Genomic DNA, 16,938 nt, shown 5'->3' on the forward strand with positions numbered 1-16,938 from the left:
CGTGGTTCTTGCTGGACAAATTACTTATTATTAGTAATTATTAAGGCTTATGTACTTTCTAAATAAAATTTTTAATACAAAATAAGACTCCTAAAAGTGATATTTTTAAAGATTTCCTGTTCAATACTTGTCTCTTCAATATTTTAATATGTATTATTATTATTTAATTTTATTTCTTTTATTAATTTTATTATTATAAGTTAGGGCGTATTTCAGAAAAATATTTTTGATATTACAGAGGTCCCAAACAAATATGACGTCAACATAATTTTTTTAATGGCTCGCTAATATTTTTTTGTGTTACAGAAAAAATACCTTTAACATTCACCCTGTATAGATGAAAAATCGTCCACAATTACACATAAAATGTAATTTATCTCCGAAATTTCGTTAAAAATTGCCAAAAATACTAATTACCTACCACTGTGTTTGATTTTTAAATAAATTAATTAAATCAAATTTGCTTTTCTTATCATTTATTATAATAAATAGTTCAAATCTTGAAAAGTAGATAAAATAAGGTAAGGTACTGAAATAAATGAAAATAAACAATATTTTGTATCGAATTGTTAACTTTGCAAATACTTTACAAAAAATTATTTCAGTTAAATAAATAGAAACGCAAATGAAAAAAAAACAATACAAACAAACAAAAACAAGAAGAAATTAGACCACGTTTGGTATAAAAAGTTAGAGAAGAAAAGAAAAAGAAAAAAAGCTGCTATGAACACAAAGAAAATAAAACAACAATAAATAAAATAAAAACAAAAGCAAGGTAAAAAAAGATGAAAGGAAACATAGTCACGATTGGCCTAAAGATGTCTTACGTTTGAATAAAAAATTCCAAGCCTAATCTCAGTTTTTAACTGTGCCTAATACTTTTCTCTTTACAACAGGATTTAGAAGAAAATATTATATATTTCATAGATGTTTTTCCAAAAAAATTTAAGATCTAGAAAAAATATACAAAAAAATATTTTAATAAAACAAAAACATATACTTATTCAAAAGAAATTCTTACCAGTTGCAGCTTTCTTAACTACATACGTAGCTATTCGTAAGTAAATGTATTATTAGGTTTTGTTTTAGTGAAAATTTAGAAATCAATTTAAAAAAATTATCGAACAATTTCGAAAAATTATCATCACTAATCACAATTATGTTATTACGTAAATTCAGGTTTCGGTAAATTTAGTAAACGGGTTTTGGAATCTGTACAGTCACGATCAAAAAGAATGTATACGTTTGGCCAATTTTTAAACCAGCTGGATATTGTGTAAACTACTAGCTGGACAGTTTGTAGATTAATTTGTTTGTTGAAATTTCTGACCTAAAAGATTTTAGTCGGACTTTTGCTATCCAGCCCGGTTGATAGAGGTATCATTCTTTTTGATAGTGACTGTAACTATACATTAACCAGAACAAATCTAATTTTTTTTTACGAATTCTTAAAATCCATGATTTACATACCTATGTAAACTGTTTTTGTTTTATTAACAACGCTTAGTAAACTTTTTTTTTATTCAATTTGTTAAAACTGATATTTTGTCGATTTAAATTAAATCAAACTAAGCCTTAATTTTTTTCGAAAAACGTCGATGAAATATTTTCTTTTATATCCTGTCGTACAAAACAAGGTATCAAGTATAATTGTTTAATTAAAAACTGAGATTAGACTTGAACATTTTTTTCAAACAAAAGACATCTTCAGGCCAACTGTGTATTAACAAAAGGAAAAAATACAACAAAATAAAGACACAGAAAAAAAAAGTGAAAAACATTGCCAAAATATCATTCTTGAAAATGATTATTTTCATATATAATCGATTCTTTCTTATGTATCACAATAATAATAATAAGGTGGACTGAAAACTAATTAATTAATTTCAGCCTAACTGAAAACTTAAACATTCACACTGTTAGTTTAGATTTATCGTAATTATGTGATGGAAAACTTTAGAATTGTTCAGATTTGTTGTTTGATATAAAAGGTTAGAGAAGAAAGAAAAAAAAATGAGCAAAAGAAAAAAAAACATAAATTACAAAAAAGTGAGATAAGTGAGCTGTAACTATAGAATTACGTTGGCAACACCAATTATTGGTGATATTAAAATGACAGGTGAGAGCTATGCCATAACAACTGATTACAAAAGTGTGACATTAACTATTACCAACATAATTTCACCACCATAATCAAAAATTATTATTTTCAACTGGTTGTGCCCCCCTTATCAAAATTTCAGACTTATTGGAAATTCCACATCAAAAACACCACAAAAACAAATTCAAATGATGTCAGAACAACATTCATTTCAACGTAAGGAGTGCGCAAAATTCGAGAGGAAAATTACTCATGCTATGTAGGTACAAAGCTCCAACAAAATACTTGTTGCGCTGGTTATGATAGGATACTTTCCAACCAACACTGAGTTTTTTAAAAAGGTTTGCCCCCTGTATGTCCTTTTACCCTTTGCTATTTCCACCGCCAATTGGCAGCAATTGAAGATAATTAACTATACTTTTGCATCTCATTAGATCACATAATTGCACAACTTAATTGCGTAGCTACTTAATTATTTATTATTAGAAATAATGCGACCCAAGAACGCTTCTTTCTTTGGCGTTTCCAGTCATGATTATACACCAGATGTCAGGCATGAACTCGGGTTCATCTTTGACAAATCGCCATAAAACAAGTGTTTTGTATAATATGATGTTGACGAGTGACGGTTTCATATGTAATAGCTGAATTTCAACGTCATGCCAAGGCCAAGCTCAGACACGCTACACATCGGTGGAGAGGTCCAGGCAATGGAATGAGCTCCGAGCCAACCAAGTTCCGTAATAATGAAGAACCAAGGCTGAATTGAGTTTCGACGACAACTTTTTACAGCCCACAACAACTGTACTCGTTTTATTTCTTCCGCGGTGGAAATTAAACAAACTCCTATTTTTGTGTCAAAGTTTGCGAAAAATTTTGTTTTCTAGCCCGGTTCTAATTATATCCCCACCGATGTTAAAAACGGCGGTGACAAAGAGAGGTCGTACAAGATAAGATACCTAACATATACAGCATTATTTTCATAAATAGTAATTACCGCGGCTAATTATTATAAATACATGTACACCAACTATTGCAATCATGCCTCATTACGGGTTTTGCCGGAAACGACGATAACTATTCTCATATGCAAGGCCAAAACTGTATCTTTTTATTTGGCTGTTATTGTAGTCGAAGCACGGATCTATTTTTATATATACATTTGATTGCGTAAAAATATTCATTAGCTGAGCTAACCTTTCCAAAAATTTGAATACGGAAAGACTGCGTTGACCGCAGACACTTGAAATTAATTTGCTACGCCAACGATAGACAAATTTAATAGAAAGTGACGAGATTAATTATTTTATTTATCTTGTTATTAATTAGTTATGTTACAAAGTGACAAATATGTAGCGATGATGAAATCACGATGATCTTGGAGAAAAATAAAGCGATTACAACCGACAAACATAACAATCATTCCCACCGAAAAGTCAGCGCTTATCTCGCTCAAAAATGGAGCAAACTCATTCCCATGGGAAAACCTAAATTCAGCTTAAACATTATTAATGGAAATGGGCTACAATGTGATGGCAAAGTTTTAACAAAAACATACTAAAACTTTAACAATTACTTGTGCATTATCATTAGAACTCTTTAAACAACATTAAAAGCCAAGTTCAAAAAATTATTATACAGGGTGGCCTACATCAGAAAAAAGCTAGAGCTTTAAGATTTTGTATACAATCTAAATCGACCATTTTGAGTTCAACTAAATTATTTTCAAAATGGCCGAATTTACTTTAGTAATAACCTATTTTTATCGCATTTTTAAATTCGCCTCTTGAAGCTGAGTAAAATTTACCTTAGTTGCCATAGTTTTTGTGTGTCACTTTTTTTATACAAATTTTCTTTTGCAAGGGTTTATTTAGAATATTACAGCTCGTAGACCCCTTAAAATAAATAAATACTTTTTTTTGCATTAAATAGCCAAAGGTTCAAAAAGTCTTCTCAATTCTTCAGGAATGTCAACTGTCAATTTGCAAGGCTACTAAGATTTTTTGAAAATGATGATTATAAAACAGTTTTTCACATAGAATGACCCTGTTTTTTCAATGGCAATCAAAAGAACATCAATTTTTATGCAGACTTTTATTAACATTTCCTGTAACTATCTCTTACAGTTTTTGAAAAAAATCGCAAAAACCGAATTCTAGCTCATTATTTTCACTTTTAATCGAGTAAACTTTCGAAAAATACGATAAAATTGTGCCAATGATTGAAAGAAATGTCCTGTTTGTTCACCATTTTCATTCAAGAAGTTCAAAATTCGATGACAGACTGACTGAATCACTTTACATAATTCACTAAGTTATAATAAACTATAATTAATTATTGTTTTACTGCTTATTCGGTAATGAACCAGTTAAAAATTAAATAAAATATTGAAGTTTGACAATTGTTGACCATTTTGCAAGGTCTACTTGACTAACCATGAAAATTACGAAATGACATCTTATTTTTTGAGTTTTTGGAAAAAATGTAAGATATAGGTATAGGACGTATTAATAAAAGTCACAATAAATAGCGATATTCTTTCGATTGCCGTTAAGAAAATAAAGTCGAGTTATAATAGTTTTTTAGTAACCATTAAAAAAAATCATTGTAGCCATGGATTTTGACAGTTGACAATTTCGAAAATTCTAGAGTTCTTCAAACTTTCAGTTATCATATGCAAAAAAATATTTACTTAACGCAAAGGGTTCAAGAGTTGTGATATCTTAGATAAACCCTTGCAAATAAAAATTTCAACAAAAAATTTGACAATGTCAAAAACTATGACAGATGAGTACCAACAACTTGGGTAAATTTTACTCAGCTTGAAAAGGTAAATTCAAATGTGTAATAAAAATGTGTAGTTACTGTTTAAAATTTCAAACTTGGCGCCAATTTTTCGTAGTTCCGAAAGCTCAGCCATTTTGAAAATAATTTAGTTAAACTCAGAATAGCCCACTTAGGTAATTTATAAAATTTTAAAGCTCTAGCTATATTAGAAGTTAAATGTCGAATGTCGGCTCTAAAAAAATCACCCTGTATTAAATTTTTTACGCAAAGTTTCTTTTGCAGGGATTCATTAAAAATATCACAGCTCTTAAGCCCTTTATAATAAGTGTATAATTCTTTTTGTGTTTGATAACCAAAAGTTCGAAAATGATGATCAAAAATAATTATAACACGGTTTTTTCAAATAGAATAAAATTGTTTTTTCAATGACAAACAAAAAATATCGATTTTTATAGAGACTTTTATCAACATCTTCTATATCTATCGCTTACACCGCAAAAAAAATTTTAGCTCACTATTTCCATTTTTAATCGAGTAAACGTTCAAAAAGTACGATGTTATGTTATTATTAAAAAAATGTTTAATTTGTTCACCATTTTCATTCAAAAAGTTCAAAATTCGTTGGCAGACAGAGTTGGCCATTTTGCAAGGCCTACTTGATTAGTGATAAAAATTACAAAATAAAAAATTTAAAAAAAAACTGTAATAGAACGTGTTGATAAAAGTCACCATAAATGTGGATGATGCTTCGATTGCCGTTAAGAAAATATGTAGTTTCATTTGAAAAAACTGAGTTATAACCATTTCTTGATCATTATTTTGAAAAAATCACACTAGCCTTGAATTTTGACAACTGGCAATTTTGAAAATTTTAGAAGACTCTCCGAACCTTCGTTAATCGAATGCAAAAAAAATATTCACTTATTGCAAAGGGTTCAAGAGCTGTGATATTTTAAATAAACACCTGCATATAAAAATTTACAAAAACTATGACAGACAAGTACCAACAAAATTTCTCGTAGTTCCGAAAGCTCATCCATTTTAAAAATAATTCAGTTGAATTCATTAAATCGTATACAATATAGTTTTTAAAGATCTAGCTATATTTTACAAGTTAAAAAAAATAATCACTCTGTATTACTCATGTTTATTTATTCGTTTTAAATGGGAGAACATTCCAATCAAATCCAACAGGTACTCTGTAATTGTTAGAAGCTTCGTATGCAAATTTTTACTAGATTTTTATTCAAATGCAATGCAACATGCAAACGAATTTATCAGAATTTAAAAAATAGCACATTTAGATGCAATTGCGTGTAAATTAACTATCTAAATCGTAAAATGCTTCCGATATTCAAACTTTGACACTGCTTACAATTTTTTTCATTAAAATAAAGAGGGTTAATAAACCAAGTACACATAATGCAATTTGTCAAGTTTATTTAACTCTGCAAAACTTGTAAAGCTTCTCACATACTTTCATGGTTTAAAATCGATATTAATTCACATCACGATTATCAATAAGTCAAGAACAACATTTACACTGTTGTCCCACCTGTTAACCACAGACACACAACATCAAAAAAAATTAAGGAGTAATCTTTAATTTCTTTCCAATAAAAAGCATAATTACGTTCGATTTGTTTAAAAGCTCTTTAAATATTATTAGATAATTCATTTTTTTAACCCAATGCCAGTGCTGGTAATCAATCATTTTTCGATAAAAATCTTCCAGCTATTTTTTATAACCATAAATAATTGTTTTATCTTGACCTATTTCTAAAACGTAAACTTAAACGGTAAAACAACTGAAATTTATTTTCAGTCACTTGTTTTTAAAAATGTAGATTTTTAGCAAATAAACAAAACTGAATTTCAACAAATTTTATAAAATTGTTAGTTGTACGATAGATAGTGTTATCAAGTTATCATGAACTAGTTTTTCAAATTTACAAATTCGAACTTCATGATTTCAATTTCAAACTACGTTTTTGTCTATGAGGGAAAGGTTACATAAATAAAAATAATCTAACTATGTTACAGCCTCTTTTTAGAACACACAAAATAAAAAAAATGTACAATTAAGAAACTTTCTAGCAATTTTTGATCACAAAATTTGTCCAATCGATTTCCATTTTATTGGTTTAATGGTTTCCATAATCTTGGGATTACAACTGATAACACTACAAGTTACGCAATTTTGTGTGAATATATTTCTCGTTTTCCGTTTACATTTTAACGTCTGATCTCACGAATATTGATAATGATAAGGCAGCGAATATGTCGGAAGATCCGTTTGTGAATTATCAACAAAATTGAACTTTCGCATGTCTTAATTTTTAAACCAGAACTTGTGGACAATATGACAATAATTACAATCCTACATTTATTACAATAAGACCAAGAAATTTTAATAAAAGTCGCTATCTCAAAGTAAATATCCAGCTTGAATGTCATCACTATGCAGGCAATCAATAAGTGACCGTGAAACGGTCTGATATCTTTAATTAACTTTGTATTTACTCAGTGTAACACAAGCAGTTATTTTAAATTAGGAATAAACCTCAGTCTTGTGCGATTTTTGATCGGTTTTTTATTCCCTGATCTACAGAACGTAATTTAAAATCCCGTCTAGACATTTCTTGAAATATTTATTATAGGAAATTGACGTCTTACCCTGAAAGGGTAGCTGACGTGATATTGGCATCCTTCAACAAAGCAAATTCCCGCCAGGATTAAAAATGCAATCAGCACTCAAATTGCCGTCAGCTGATAATCATTTAATCATAATCATTTTGTCGATCAAACATTTTTATTAACTGATTATCGACGTGTGAAGTGAGCACAAACAAAACTTGAAATTTCACAAAAATAGGTTGAGATAGCGAAAACCTATCAATAATTTTGATCAGTGTAGTAAATTCTCCCGCTGGGATGGTGATTTTATCGCCACTACATCTACCACAAACTGTTACAATCACCTTCAAAGCAGTTGTTCCACTTTTGTTAACACAAGTCAATAATTTAATGAGGTGCCCCAAATCACTTCTCGTTTAGTGTGCGGTATTCATTCATACAAAAATTTCTTCTTGTCAACAGCTCAAATCTTGGGAAAATTTTATTGGCACGTAACGTCGGTGTTTGCATGCCAGGAAATCAACAGAAAAATCATTTACATAGCGTCATTTTTGTACTTGTTTTTTTCCAGGGTAATGACATCTCTGCATGTGAGAATGCATAAAGCGCAAGCGAACATCCTCGTAAAACTTGTTGCACACGAATGTTTACCATTTTTACTGTTAAGTCTGTTTTATAAAAGAATTCCTCAAAAATCGTAGGTTTTAACCGGTTAAAATGCCCTACGACAATTAAAGCCCATTTTAGCAAAAATCATTATTTAATTTATTCAGATAGAATAACTCTTTGAACTTGCAAAAACTTTCAGGACACTCAATAATATGCTCCACAAACAGTATTAGCTGTTTCAAAACTATAAAAACACCAACGTCGCATTTTCTCTCAAAATTAGCTGTTATAAATTATTTAAAAACATAATAGCTAATGTAATTTACACTTTCAATGAGAGATCTAATCATTAACTATTTTATAATTTAATCAAACTTATTTAAAAAAATAATTTGGTAAAATGCGACGTTGGCATTTTTATAGTTTTCAAACAAGAAATATTAGCCTTTTTTGAACGTTTACAGGCGATTCTTATTTGATATTTTGTGTATTCGGCAATCAAATAGAGCACTCCAGAATCAAAGACAACAAAAAAAACAATAAAATCCAAGTTATGAATTTTCTTGTTGTAAAAAATCGAAAAAGTTTAAAAGCGTCTTTTAGACAAAACTATAACTTCAATTGACTCCGAATTTTTGCTTTTCGAAAAATCATTCAATGCAAATATTTAGTTTATTAAGATTTTTTCCAAAAAAAGTGCATCAAACTTGAGAAAAATCGAGTTGTTAACAATCCCATCAAAACTGCATATCACTCATGTAAAATATTCCGAAAAATCAATTGGTATTTAAAAACACTCCAGAATTAACATCTTAGGTCAAAAAAAGAACAAATAGTTTTCAAGTTACGAATAATCTTGTTGTAATAATTCGAAAAACTTTAAGGCGAAACTACAACTTCAATCGCCTCAAGATCTTCGCTATTCGAAAGAAAATTTAAAGCGAATATTAAAAATCTTTTTATTTTTTCCAAAAAGCGTTTGTAAAGTTCTACAAAAATCGAATTTTTGACAATTTTGGAAAATTTCCGAAAAATCAATGAGCATTTAAAAGCCGGAAAATTTCGAATAGTTTAGAAAGAAAGAAAGACGACATTAGCTGTCCACAATTTTCTCGGTTACAGTTAATTTTTTTGAAGGTAAGAATACATCAAGTAGAAGTGACCATCTTTATTGGTGTTTAATATTTTTATTGTATATTAATAAGTGTGTTCAACATTAAATGCTAGTTTTCATCTCCTACTAAAAAATAGTAGTTCTTAAAAAAATAGTTCCTAAATTAGTTCGCTCTTAAAGTATAAATTCAAATTTAGCTCGCAAGAACTTTCAAGTAAACACTAGGTAAAATATTAGCCTAATTTTTTTCCAAAAAAAATCCATATCTGAAAAAACGGGAGTTTAAAAAAACCAAAACTACCGCCTCTCAGAATAGAAAATATTTATTTAAAATGTTCCGAAAAATCGATTGGCTTTTAAAAATTTAAAAATTCCAAATAGTTAAGAAAGATATAGACGATATGAACATTCGATATCAGTTAATTTCTCGGTTGCAGTTGATTTTTTTTAAATGTGGAAAATACATCATGTGTATGTGTGTGTATTACACCAATAAGTGCCAGTTTACTTTTTGTACTAAAAAAAATATTTTTTTAATTCCGAAAATCGTAAATAAATCCGTTCAAACTTAAATGTTCGAATGGCAACCAGTTCAAATGCTCTACGACAAATATTTGCCAAAATATCTGCATGCATGTATTATATTTATGAACGCTTTTTACTTCAATAATAATAATAATAATAAACCTTTATTTACGGTACTAAACTTTTTCAGAGCAATTTGTAAAAAATCAATACTGTTACAATATAACTTCGAGTTTTGGTGCGACCGAAAATCAAACAAAGTCAATAGTCAATAGAAATAGTAGTTTTAAAATTAAGAATTTTCTTATTCAATAAATTAAAAAACAGAAAAACTTTAAATATAGCTTTAGCTGAAAGTATAAAAACTACAATCGACTCCGGGTTTTCGCTATTAAAAAGACTATTCAATAAAAATTTCGACGTTCTTTTAATTCTTTCCAACATTTTCTTTAATCAGATCAAAAACTCCTTTACGACGAAACTATGAAAGTTTTTCCAATAAATTTTTTAGAACTAAAGCGTAAAATTTCGTGTACATTTCGGTGAAAATACCGGTCACAATCGATTTTTGTAATAAACGTATGTAAAAAGGTTCCAAAAATTGTTTAACTTGCTTTGTTGTCTGTCTGTCTGTTCCATATTTTCCGAGCGAAATTTGAGAGAGTTCCTGTTGTCCGAATGAATGGAAATTTTACATACTTACGTAATCTGCGTTATAATGTAATTCTGTATGGTTAATTAAATTAAACTGTTATAAATTTTGGAATTATAAGTTGTAAGAAAAAATATTCTCCATTGAATATTCTCAATTGAAGAACATGAGGTACTTTTTACTTTTTAGTGCATTATTTACGTAAAAGCTTTTTTAAAAAAACATTTGTTCATATAATTTTTAATAGTAAATTAAAAAAAAAAACAAAAATGGTGAATTAACTCAGCAATATTACTTGCGATATTATTTGACAAGAATTGAATGATGTTTAGATATTATTTATTGAAACAAACATTATACTTTTACTCTTACAGTTTACTTTTTAAGTACCCGATTTTTGATAGTATAATTAAAGATTTCAAAAAGACAAAAATTACATGTAAATTCAGCAATATTTCTTCGATAATATTTGACAAGAATTAATAATGTTTAGGCAGTATTTATCGAAAAAAAGCCAGAATAAACATTAGTTGGGAAAAAATTGACATATTAAACTAATTAAACCCGTCCAATTTTATTACAAATATTAATTTTTTAATAATGAATTTTCTAGTTAGTAATTAGTAATTTTTAAACACGACATGCAAAACATGTCATCACGATAACCAAATTCTTTACTTTTCCATCCGCCTGAAAGCTTCCATTGTTAGAAACAATAAAAAATGTGCCAAATAAATCAAAAACGTGCTTTTTCTTTGGGGCAGAAAGATAACCCCATCTTAATTAACATCCAATTACTGTGTGACCCAGCGAGATATTTCAAAAGCAGCAACAAATCCAATAAAAAAAACAACCATTCAGAGTAAAAAGCTATCAAACGTTTGAGATGTTAAAGTTGAAGAAAAAATGACAAGTATAAATAATCACTGCGCAGACTGCAATCCAGATTTAGCTGTTGGACAGGCCATATTGGCACAGACAAACAAGTGCAACCACTTGCTATTTGTGAGCATTTCTTCAAAAAAATAAGCAGCAAGGCTGTGAGCGCACCAAAAGCTTCTTTAATCTCCAAGGTTAGATAAAGCCAAAAATAGGAGCACATTCAAGTGACGGAGATAATAGTTGATTTTGTAAAATAACTGCAAGGGTATGGTGTTGGTCTGGCGGCGTTTTTGGCAATTTCGAGGTGTGCAGGCAGACACTGAATAATGTGCGTTGTTTACATAAAAGTGATATTGATTAATCGTTAATACAGTAAGAGATTAATTGGGAAAATATTTATTAGCGGGAGTAAAAATCGAGTAGGGCTATTTTTACCGGCGTAGCACTAATCTATCCATTTATTTTTTAATGATTTAAAATATCTTTTCCACTAACAAACTTGTTTGTGTCGTTATTGCGCATCAATTCAATTGACTTGTTATGTTATCTCTGTGATATAGAGTCGTGTATTAGATGACAAATAAATCGAAATAACAACAGGTTCTAAACGCTGGCAAAATCGCCGTGTCTATTTTTGCGCAATTAAATATATAAATGTCAATGTGTGCTTAATAATCGATGCCAAAGTGGTGGCTCCAAGATTGCAATATTTCTCCTTGCGGGCGCGAGGTCGGCGATACACCGGGGCTCCATTTTAACGCAAAACGCCACTGTTGGACATACCGAGAGATTATAAATTGCATTTCCATGCCCGGCCGTCCACGAGTTTCCATAAATACATTGTAATGAAGTCCAGGTCATAATAATGGCATAATTCAATTAAAATCTGTGAACTTTGACTAACCTAGGAGGATTGTCCACGATAAAGTTATAGGAGGGCCCTGGAGGCGGGTACCACGGGGTCGACATGACGCTGGAGGAGTTGGTATAGAGTTCACAAGGAGCTAACATTTACACGATTGCACTTGGACGTGTTTTTTCGGAAAAAATCCTCCCAAACTACTGCTCATATGGGAATTTTCGCTTTGTAATAACAGTACAGACCATCACACGTATACAAACAACTACGCCGTCGTTTGAATCGCGACTGAATGCGCGGAATAAGCGAGCGTCACAGCGGCGTAACAACTTACCTTGGCAACAGAGAACCTTCAGGAGAAACGCACGCCTCTGGTGCTGAATCTTCTTCAGTCTCGCAATCTCCACTGTCCATGGTTGGCGGTTCACCTGGAAGAACACCAGCCAGAATTGAGTTTCTGATTCATTAAAGGTTCGTGGAGCGACCAAAACACCTGTTTATTATGCACGCTACAATGCTTTTGTCGTTGGAGAGGTCAGATTTCATTACCGTGTCGATATGCATTATACAAATAAACATACCTTACCGACATGATAATGCCCAGGTTTAGGACGCGATTTTTTTTACAAAGATGGGCTTGATTTATTAATTATAAAATAATTTACAAAATATGAAAGGTGGCCAAAAAATTTACCTACAAATACTCGTAATAAAGAATAAATGTATACGATCAAAAACCGTGGCTATGGCATTCATGTACTCTTCGAATCATTCTTTTTGCATCCAAAGTACCAAATTTTAAAATTTAAATAAAAAATAGCTTTGGACCAGCTAGTAGAGTTTCGGGACAGTCTGTATATTAAACCATGGCCAACTTACATCAAATGTGTAAGTGGTTTTACTGACACTTTTCTGTGAAAAAAAAAAACAAAAATCAATGGTTTCTAGGATTTTTTTCGCACAGAATCCAACCCTCTTGTTTCTATTGGTTTTACTCGAGTTCTACTTTACAAGTACCATAACAACTGTCTAAGTTCTACCAATAAGTGAGTCTAGATTTTTAAACCTAAATTAAGTGACAAAAATCGTTGTTAAGTTAGTTGTAAAAACAATATTGGACATGTTTATTAAAATTTTTTTTATAGAAGACAATCTTTCTGAGAGTAAAGGAAAAAAATAAAATTATGACATAAAAAATTGTTCTCTTTTTATTCTTGCCTTATTTTATAAGAGACTATTGTTTTTTTTTATACAGGATGTACAACAAATTGACGCTTAAGCTCTTCAGTGCGCTGTAGTACACAATCCAATAAACTCTAGAAGAATAATAAAAAAAAATCCCTCTCAATTATTCTTGGCAGTACTCAGAAGTTGAGATTTTTTTCTCTTAATTTCTTCAAATATCTTTAATAATCGGTGATTATTTATTTTGCAATAATCAACAAAATTAAATTTTAAATTGGGATTTTAATACCCATAAGAAAAAAATTCTATAGTTACAATACTGTAACCCTTCCATAAAAATTAAAATTGAGATACGGTGAAAACACTCAACTAGCAATGGTTACAATGTTGATAAATTCTTAAAAAAAATAGATGGATTTTTATTAAATATTTTTTTGGTTTCTTGAAACGTTTCCGATAACGTACCAGAAAACATATGTACTATTATATATACATGATGTATACTTTTTAAATAATAAACATGAAAACACTTAGTTTAAAGCTTAAAACAAAAAAATACACAAAAAAATATAAAATAAGGCAAGAGCCGTAGAAAAAAAAACATAAAAATAAAGCTCTTGTTGAAAAATCATCTTTTACCTTTCTGATTTTATTTTCTTGTTTTTTTTTATTTTTTTACTTTATTTTTCCATATTTTTTTATACTTACCAGAAAATAGTACATATTAGAATACTCCCAAAAACATTAAACAAAAATGTGGGTTAAAAAATAAAATCGCCCCTTCGAAATTTTTTTAAAACAAAAAATTAATTTTGTGCGTTACTTTTGGTACAGCCTGTATTTTATACAAAATAACTCAAACGTTTCTTTTTTTTAAGTATTTTTGGACCATTTTCAAGACAAATCGTTTAAATAAATCGTTAAATCGTTTAAGAAAAACTGCATTACACACTAAAACTAAAAATAATACATTCTATGATTAAAAAGCAGAATCTATGCTATCAATCTATAAAAAAGAATAAAAAAGTCGCTAAAAATGAAAACAAAAAAGCTATATTTCTGACGATTTTCAAAAAAAAAACAGTAGATATAATTTTGGCATATTGATGACCAACTTATTTTTTTCATGTTTCCATAACGTTAAATTTTTTCATGAAAACATTAAAACTTTTGAATTTTTCAATTCATAATTTAACTGACAAAAAATGCAAAAGACACGTAATATACCCGTTTCGATTTTTTTTTCAGCAAAGAATCGAAAAAAATTATATATTTTCACCTAAACTAGAGCTTAAATCGTCATTTTGGACCAGATTAAAATATTAACTTTTCTTCAGCCATTTTTGCTTTTTTTTAAGAAAGGAGTTGTCCGAAAACAAGTGTTCTCGATTAAATTGGTGCATAAATCATCGCTTTTGGTCAGAATAGGCCATTTCCGACTTTCTAGAGTGATTTGTTTTATTTTTAAGCAAGGAATGATTGAAAATCAATTGAAAAAATAAATAATTATAATAATTAGAAGGCAATCAACATCTTTCAACTTTTTTGACCTTCTCCTGTAAAGCATGACCGAGCGTATCATTGTAGCTAGTACAGAGAGCCCAGTACCATTTCTCACTAGTTCAAATTTTTGCTGTAGAATAGTCCTTACTTTGTAATAGTCCTTGTATGTAAATTTTTAAACTTTCGATAATAAAAAACCGAATGTTCAAATAATGTATCCATTTTAATTAAAAATAATTATAGGGCAAGTAATTATGTGGGAAGAACATAACATAAAAAAAAATCGTTTGTGGCAAAAATGACTCCTTCCATAGATACAAAAACTGATAATTTTGAGCTTTATTGTGATTGGAATTCGATTAGTTTGGCACCTATTACCTTATAAAAAAAGTTGCCAAAAAAATATTCCAGTTAGAATACCTACTTAATTTGTACGATGAGAGTAGTAACCTCCGTTTTTTTTGTCAATTTAGCTCACACCGGCTTAGCAACTGAAATATACCTACTCAAGATGATTTTTTCGTCATATTTGACCTTGACCGACCATACAACGACTTTATAAACCCTACAACTAAAATAAGTCCATACTGGTAATTTTTATTTATGTTAATATAAATTTAATTAAAATTATTAAAGTAGAATGAAAAAAATTATCAAACTTGGTCGAAAATGATGAAAAATTTACCTTTTCTAAGCGTTTATTCAGCAAAAACTTAATTATTGCGCCCAATTTCTTAAAAAATAAGCCATTAAATCAAACAATTATTTCAAAAATGATATAATTTTTACAAATTCTGAGAATTTAAACACATTTTTAGACAAAAATCAAGTTTTTCTTCCTGTTTTTATTAAACCTGAACGAAAAAATCACAAAATTTGGTAGAAATTGACCAAAAATTTACCATTTTTAAGCGTTTATTCAACAAAAATTCAATTATCAAGCAAAATTACTTGAAAAATAAGCCAATAAATAAAAAATGAAATAATTTTTGCAAATTCTGAGAATTTAAACACATTTTTTGACCACAAATCAAGTTTTTCTTCCTGTTTTCATGGAACTTGAACGAAAAAATCACAAAATTTGGTCAAAAAAAAAAATTTAGTTTTTCTAAGCGTTTATTAAGTAAAAACTTAATTATTGCGCCCAATTTCTTAAAAAATAAGCCATTAAATCAAAAAATTATTTCAAAAATGACATAATTTTTACAAATTCTGAGAATATAATCACATTTTTAGACCGAAAATCAAGTTTTTCTTCCCGTTTTTATTAAACTTAAACGAAAAAATCACAAAATTTGGTAGAAATTGACCAAAAATTTACCATTTTTAAGCGTTTATTCAACAAAAACTCAATTATCAAACAAAATTACTTGAAAAATACGCCAATAAATCACAGAATTATTTCAAAAATGAAATAATTTCTGCAAATTCTGAGAATTTAAACACATTTTTTGACCAAAAATCAAGTTTTTCTTCCTGTTTTCATGAAACTTGAACGAAAAAATCACAAAAATTTAGTTTTTCTAAGCGTTTATTAAGTAAAAACTTAATTATTGCGCCCAATTTCTTAAAAAATAAGCCATTAAATCAAGCAATTATTTCAAAAATGACATAATTTTTACAAATTCTGAGAATTTAAACACATTTTTAGACAAAAATCAAGTTTTTCTTCCTGTTTTTATTAAACTTGAACGAAAAAATCACAAAATTTGGTCGAAATTGACCAAAAATTTACCATTTTTAAGCGTTTATTCAACAAAAACTCAATTATCAAGCAAAATTACTTGAAAAATACGCCAATAAATCACAGAATTATTTCAAAAATGAAATAATTTTTGCAAATTCTGGGAATTTAAACACATTTTTTGACCAAAAATCAAGTTTTTCTTCCTGTTTTCATGCAACTTGAACGAAAAAATCACAAAATTTGGTCGAAATTGACCAAAAATTTAGTTTTTCTAAGCGTTTATTAAGTAAAAACTTAATTATTGCGCCCAATTTCTTAAAAAATAAGCCATTAAATCAAAAAATTATTTCAAAAATGACATAATTTTTACAAATTCTAAGAATATAAACACATTTTT

At 28.9% G+C, this 16,938-nt stretch overlaps 1 protein-coding gene across 2 annotated transcripts in view; it reads right to left on the reverse strand.

The window, feature by feature from the left end:
- Tcmet (methoprene-tolerant) overlaps nt 1–16,938 on the reverse strand; it is a 46,005-nt gene that overhangs the window by 15,161 nt on the left and 13,906 nt on the right. The window contains 1 exon segment of one of the 2 annotated variants that reach the window (NM_001099342.1): nt 12,501–12,594. In NM_001099342.1, the coding sequence (NP_001092812.1) occupies nt 12,501–12,580 (80 nt within the window). In that variant the 5' untranslated portion in view covers nt 12,581–12,594. 2 annotated transcript variants of the gene reach the window in all.

This window comes from Tribolium castaneum, chromosome 1, assembly GCF_031307605.1.
Source record: "Tribolium castaneum strain GA2 chromosome 1, icTriCast1.1, whole genome shotgun sequence".
In the NCBI taxonomy this organism is placed as follows: domain Eukaryota; kingdom Metazoa; phylum Arthropoda; class Insecta; order Coleoptera; family Tenebrionidae; genus Tribolium; species Tribolium castaneum.